At 32.1% G+C, this 7,671-nt stretch overlaps 1 protein-coding gene across 2 annotated transcripts in view; it reads left to right on the top strand.

Moving 5' to 3' along the window:
- LOC137089962 (immunoglobulin lambda-1 light chain-like) overlaps nt 1-7,124 on the top strand; it is a 29,148-nt gene extending 22,024 nt beyond the window's left edge. The window contains exons 3-6 of one of the 2 annotated variants that reach the window (XM_067453577.1): nt 1,420-1,461; nt 4,851-5,183; nt 5,386-5,478; nt 6,714-7,124. In XM_067453577.1, coding sequence (XP_067309678.1) covers nt 1,420-1,461; nt 4,851-5,183; nt 5,386-5,478; nt 6,714-6,856 — 611 coding nt within the window. In that variant the 3' untranslated portion in view covers nt 6,857-7,124. Of the gene's footprint in view, nt 1-1,418; nt 1,462-4,850; nt 5,184-5,385; nt 5,479-6,713 lie in introns of both variants that reach the window. The other variant, XM_067453578.1, reaches the window with a different exon arrangement.
- The last annotated feature ends 547 nt before the right edge of the window (nt 7,125-7,671 follow it).

Consider the following 7,671-nt stretch of genomic DNA (forward strand, 5'->3'; position numbering starts at 1 on the left):
ATAGATTTGTGGACAAGAGTTTATACATTTGCTAATTTTATTTTTCTTATACATATTAGTGTAATACTGAAGCACAGAGTAAAAGCTGTGGAATCTGTCACATCTGAATCATGAACCACAAAACAAGCTCAGATTAGCATGAGGGCCGGAAACGTAATATCATAAACCCATATGACCTCCTCTCATCACAGAATGAAGACAGAAGCTCTCACGCTGCCATCATGAGTCTTCAAATGCAGCTGTGCTTTTTGTTTCTTATTAAACTTTTATGTAGAGGTAAGGATTTTTTTTAATCACACCCTAATTGTGTTTTATCACAAAAAGCAAATGTGATAGCCTTCATGACTACATTTATGTTGACTGTTATCTGTCTTACCTTGGGTAACACTGTCATGATATTTTGTTGTTTTGTTTTGTTTTTGTAGTTGATGGAAATGTTAAGCTGGAACAGACGTTCTTATTAACCAAAGCTAAAGACAAGACAGTTGTTATAGACTGTCATTATCCTTCTTCCTGCCGTGAATATATCCACTGGTATCAACTAAAAGAGGGACAAACCTTAAGAAGAATACTGTATTCAGCAATCTCAGGTGGAAGCACATACAATGATGCTGGTTTCGAATCGTTTAAAGTTGATAAGAAAAAAGATAATCTGGCTCTGAAGATACCTGTCCTGAAAAAAACGGAGCATTCTGCAGTGTATTACTGTGCTTGCTGGATCTCGGGTGGCACAGCAGTTATAAATACTGAAACCCTGTACAAAAACTCTTCTGCTTTAATCTAAAACCACAGGCCACAAATTATAAAATACATCTGCCAACAAACAATACATTTCCTTAAGCCCTAATGAATAATTCACTCCGAGGAGTGTTTGCTGATCGAGAAGAGTTTAAAATTTGGTTATAAATCAAATTCAGATTTATGAAGGACAAATGTGCTGTTGAATTATCAGCTTTAGGGGTTTAACTTAACTTACATTGCTCAGATAAATGGATACCGCCGGACTGTCGCTTGTACTTTCTTACATTAATGCATTACTATAAAAAGTTTACTCATAGATTAGTGGATGCCTTGTAAAAGCATTTTTTACTGTCTTGAAGGTTGTCCACCACCGTGTCCGTGAATTGGACAGGTGAAGAAGACAGACGAGGATTGTGTGTTTGCAGGACCTGTAAATAAACTATTGCAGCCTCTACTGGTGAGAGTGTGGCATGACACTGTAAACAACACTTTCTGGATCTATTTACTACAGAAGTAAATTCAGTGTTTTATCATTTTTGATCAGAATTGATATAGCTTATTTTCTTAGTTAATATTTTAAAACTCTTCATGGATATTCTACAACAGTGCACATGAGGAAACTGCAGATCGCTAACACACACACTCCACCTTTTTGTTTAGGAATATATGACTGTGGAGACAAGAAAGTCTTCGGTTCGGGTACAAGACTTTATGTGACAGGTAAGACAAAATTCACATAATTAAGGTCTGCTAAACGTATTTTAAGCATTTTAAAGTCAGTACCATACAATTTATTTATGTAATCAGCTGGAAACTGAGAGCAGAAAAGCTGTCTTTAGAGATTCAGTTCCATCTTTTGTGCTTGCATAAAACTGGAGAAATGATGTTAAAGGGTCAGTTCACCCAAAAATTACAATTCTGTTTAAACACTTTCTGAAAATATATCAGGGTGTTTTCTCTCTCCATACAATGGAAGTAAAAGGTTTCACTGTAGTTTTGAACTCCACAGGCTTTTATTGTATGGACAAAACTGTCAAAAAAATATATTTTGTTTTGTGTTCGATATAGGGTGAATTTAGGGTTATTGGGACACATTTTTCCATTGGGATGTTTTGGAAATAGTGCCCCAATCACCCACATTTCACCCTAGAAGATTAAAGGCATGGTTTTTGTGCAAACAATTCCTTTAAAACAGAGTAGACCATCAGAAACCGTGAACATTTGTCTTAGTCAGTTTTACCACACACTAGAAGGTTTTGTATTATTCAGAAGTATTTGTAATAGACTTAATCTGAGTGGGATTGATCAAAAGATTTGGAACGGGAACACGACTGATAGTAACTGGTAGGGCACTGTCAGAATTTCATCAAATTCATTAAAATTATGTCATTTCCATTTTGTGAAAACATTACTGATTTCATGTAAAACATGTATTTCTCTTCAGCAACTGAGATTAGAAAAGCTGTCTTTAGAGATTCCAGCAGTTTCATATTGTGTGCTTTTTTAACATAAAACTGGAGAAAGTATGTTAAAGGGTCAGTTCACACAAAAAAAGAAGAAAATTCTGTTTTAAACTATTTCTTGAAAATATTGCACTTGTTTTCTTTCTACAATGGAAGTCAAATATTTCACTGTAGTTTTGAACCCCACAGGCTTTTATTGTACAGACAAAACTGTCAAAAAAATCTTGAAAATATATTGTTTTGTATTCTATAGAAGATTAAAGGCAGGATTTTTGTACAAACTAGTCCTTTAAAATAGTTTATACCATCAGAAACAGTGAACATTTGTCTTAGTCAGTTTTACCACACACTAGAAGGTTTTGTATTATTCAGAAGTATTTGTAATAGACTTAATCTGAGTGGGATGGATCAAAAGATTTGGAACGGGAACACGGCTGATAGTAACTGGTAAGAAACCATCAGAATTTCATCATATACATGAAAATGCTGTGAAAACTTAATTTAACAAAAAATCCTCTATTTGTTAATTTGCTTATTGATAACTGTAGCCATGTTCAACATGTTTCTCTTGAGCAACTGAGAGTAGAAATATAAAGAGATTCCAGCAGTTTCATCTTGTGTGCTGTTTTACATAAAACTGGAGAAATTATGTTAAAGGGTCAGTTCACCCAAAAATGAAAAATGACACATTTTACGATTTAAAAGTGTCCCATGCAATCACCTTGAATTAACCCTAGAATATTAAAGGCATGATTTTTTTTTGTGTGAACTATCCCATACAAATAGTTTAGACCATCAGAAACAGTGAACATTTGTCTTAGTCCATTTTACCTCACACTAGACAGTTTTGTATTATTCAGAAGTATTTGTAATAGACTTAATCTGAGTGGGCAACGTGATCAAAAGATTTGGAACGGGAACACGGCTGATAGTAACTGGTAGGAAACCGTCAGAATTTCATCAAATTCATTTAATTTCCATTATTATGAAAACTTTTTTCCCCAGTCATTCTCTGTTTGTTTATTTTATTGATCACTGAGGCCATGTTCAGCATGCGTTTCTCTTTCTTCAGCAACTGAGAGTAGAAAAGCTGTTTTTAGAGATTCCAGCAATTTCACATTGTGTGCTTTTTTACATAAAACTGGAGAAAGTATGTTAAAGGTTCAGTTCACACAAAAATGAAAATTCTGTCTAAACACTTTTTTAAGAAAAATGTCACTTGTTTTCTCTCTCCATACAATGGAAAAGGTTTTACTGTAGTTTTGAACCCCACATCTTTTACTGTATGGAGAAAACTGTTAAAACAAACTGAAAAATATATTTTGTTTTGTGTTCTATAGAAGAAGGCAGGATTTTTGTGTGAACTATCGCTTAAAAATAGTGTAGATCATCAGAAACACTGAACCGTTGTCTTAGTCCATTTTACCTCACACTAGAAGGTTTTGTATTATTCAGAAGTAATTGTAATAGACTTAATCTGAGTGGGATTGATCAAAAGATTTGGAACGGGAACACGGCTGATAGTAACTGGTAGGAAACCGTCAGAATTTCATCAAAATCATTAAAATGATGTGAAAACTTTCTCCAGTCATCCTCTATTTGTTAATTTGCTTATTGATAACTGTAGCCATGTTCAACATGTGTTTCTCTTGAGCAACTGAGAGTAGAAATATAGAGATAGAGATTCCAGCAGTTTTATATTGTTTTGCTTTTTTTACATAAAACTGGAGAAATTATGTTAAAGGATCAGTTCACCCAAAAAGGAAAATTCTGTTTAAACACTTTCTGAAAAGTGTCAGTTGTTTTCTCTCTCCATACAATGGGAATAAAATGTTTCACTGTAGTTTTGAACCCCATATCTTTTCCTTTATGGAGAAAAACTGTTAAAAAAATCTTGAAAAAATCTTGTTTTGTGTTGTATATAGGCTAGAAGATTAAAGGCAGGATTTTTGTGTGAACTCTTCCTTTAAAATAGCTAGCGTAGACCATCAGAAACAGTAAACCGTTGTCTTAGTCCATTTTACCACACACTAGAAGGTTTTGTATTATTCAGAAGTATTTGTAATAGACTTAATCTGAGTGGGCTACAGGATCAAAAGATTTGGAACGGGAACACGGCTGATAGTAACTGGTAGGACACTGTCAGAATTTCATCAAATTCATTAAAATTATGTCATTTCCATTTTGTGAAAACATTACTGATTTCATGTAAAACATGTATTTCTCTTCAGCAACTGAGAGTAGAAAAGCTGTCTTTAGAGATTCCAGCAGTTTCATATTGTGTGCTTTTTTAACATAAAACTGGAGAAAGTATGTTAAAGGGTCAGGTCACACACAAAAAAGAAGAAAAATCTGTTTTAACTCTTTCTGAAAAATATGCCACTTGTTTTCTTTCTACATACAATGGAAGTCAAATATTTCACTGTAGTTTTGAACCCCACAGGCTTTTATTGTACAGACAAAACTGTCAAAAAAATCTTGAAAATATCTTGTTTTGTGTTCTATAGAAGATTAAAGGCATGATTTTTGTACAAATTTCATCAAATTCATTAAAATGATGAGAAAACTTTCTCCAGTCCCCCTTTATGATTGCCTTTATTTGCTTATTGATCACTGAAGTAATGTTCAACATGTGTTTCTCTTCAGAAACAAATGCAGACAAGGTTACGCCACCAACTCTAACAGGATACCTACCATCCATAAAAACCAGCGGCAAACAGACAATGTTATGCCATGCCAGTGATATGTTTCCTGATTTTTTGCTATTCACCTGGCAAAAGAAGACCAAGTCAGAGGACTGGAAAGAAGTACCAAAGGAACAAATTCTGGAGCAGACTCAGAAGAAAGAAAACGGTAAACCTTTCACCGTGACAAGTATGCTGGTTCTAGATGAACCTCCGGCTCAGGACGATGAATACAAATGCATTGCTATCCATGAAGGCGGCACTGAGAAAGCAAAGTCTGTTGAAATGAAGAAAGGTAACTGAAGAAACTTAGATTTACTACATTCATATATGTTAGATTCCTTAGAAAGAAAGTTTAACACAATTAATAGAGTTGCAGACACATAAATATAAAATATTATTCTTTGTTAAATCTCTTTTATTGGGATTCTGCTGTCTTTGTTATGCCCAAACCTATTACCCAATATTAATAAAATGACCCACTTATTATATTTCAGCTAACCAAGACTCAGAAAAGAAGGATACCACTTCCAAGAAGGAAGCCATAACGGAGAAACCATGCCCAACACCCACACCTGAGGAGACATCAGGTGAATAAATGAATATATAAGTAGAGTTTTGTATTTCAAAGTCCAAGCCCACATTTAAATGAATACATTGCACATTCAAATCAGTTAAAATGTAGGTTTTCTTTTCATTAAGTAATATAACCGACTGATCTAATTTGTCTTCACACTGTCTGTACCCCTCCACCGAGCAGACACAAGAGAGATGAACATTGGTACATTATAGAGAACAATATTCACTGCCGTTCAAACGCTTTTGATCTGTATTTGATCTTTTGATTTTTTAAGTCTCTTTGCTCACCAAGGCTGCATTTATTTAATTAAAAATACAAAAAAAGTAATTGTGAAATATTATTGAAATGTAAAATAGCTGTTTTCTATTTGAATATGTTATAAAATGTCATTTATTTCTGTGATTCAATCTGTATTTTCAGCATCATTCCTCCAGTCTTCAGTGTCACATGATCCTTCAGAAATCATTCTCATATGAGGATTTGGTGCTCAAGAAACATTTATAATTATTATCAATGTTGAAAACAGTTACAGTACAATTTTTTCAGGATTATTTAGTAATTAGAAAGTTCAAAAGAACAGCATTTATCTGAAATATAAAGCTTTTGCAATATTATAAATGCCTTTACTGTCACTTGATCAATTTAATGCATTCTTGCTGAATAAATGTATTCATTTCTTTAAGTTCTTTCCCCCAAAATATTTAATACAAATTCTTACCAACCCAAAACTTTTGAACAGAAGTACGATGTTACAAAAGCTTTCTATTTCAGAAAAATACTGTTCTTTTGAACTCTCTATTTTACAAACTGTTTTCAACACTGATCATAAATGTTTCTTAAGCAGAAAATCCTCATATTAGACTGATTTCTGAAGGATCATGTGACACTGAATACTGGAGGAATGATGCTGAGAATACAGTTTTAATCACAGAAATAAATGACATTTTAAAATATATTCAAATAGAAAGCAGTTATTTTACATTTGAATATTTCACAATATCACTGTTTTTAAATGCAGCCTTTGTGAACAGAAGAGACTTCTTTAAAAACATTCAAAATCTCACTTTTGAACAGCAGTGTAAGTGTGGTTGACATTATAGTGACATTAAAATCATGTGGATTGAAATACAAAACTCAATCTAAAAATAATGGTAAACTTAACATGCACACACACAACTAAGATCTTGATGTTGATTAAAAAAAAATGTTTTAAAGCGTTGAAATGTGTTTTTTGTTTTCTTCCAGACACGTCACCAGAGCAGATGCGCAGGCTGTACGTGTTCGTCTACGCGTACGGGGTCATGCTCATGAAGAACGGACTGTACTTTTGTGTCGTCTCTATCTTGCTATTAAAGAGAAAATATGGAAAGAAAGAAGAAAGCTCTTAGAGATTAAATGCATATGATAATCATCAAGCAAACAAACGTTTATCATATAGAGTATGTTTAACTGATTTCTAAAGATGCATATCAGCAACTGTATTAGCTTTGCTCAAATGTCTAGCTTTATTTGTTGTAGATCAGCTTTGCACAAGTTTTTTTTTGTTGCATCTTTGCTATATTTAGATTTTTAAGTGTATAATGCACCAACATTTTAAATGTTTTGTTTTCCATCATAATCTGTTTTTGTGGTATTCTCTGAATTTTTTAAATAAAATCTTACGAAACAAATAAATCTCTACAAATGCATTTTTTATAAATAAATATATATATATATATATATATATATATATATATATATATATATATATATATATATATATATATATAAACACACACACATATATACATATATATATATATATATATATATATATATATATATATATATATATATATTACTTTTATAATGTATGCTTACAGTAGTAGAGGTTATCTCAATCTCAGAAATTAAATGAATTTATTATATAAAAAAGTTGATTGCCTTGACATTATTTAAAAAAATTGTTTGTATATTATCCAAATGCCAATAATAAAATATGTAGCAGATACAGATTTGTGCCTTACATTACTTATATAAACCTAATTGGAAAAAAAGCTCACAGTATAATAATAATAATAAAATTGACTACCTAAAAAAAGAATAATCTTCTAATTAATTAATCCTTATATATATCTATATGGTTTACTGTTTTAGCTATAAATAAAATATGGTTACACTTTATTTTAAGATAAAGTGTCACTGTTACAGTGTGATTATATAT

This window comes from Pseudorasbora parva, chromosome 9, assembly GCF_024679245.1.
Source record: "Pseudorasbora parva isolate DD20220531a chromosome 9, ASM2467924v1, whole genome shotgun sequence".
Taxonomy (NCBI): domain Eukaryota; kingdom Metazoa; phylum Chordata; class Actinopteri; order Cypriniformes; family Gobionidae; genus Pseudorasbora; species Pseudorasbora parva.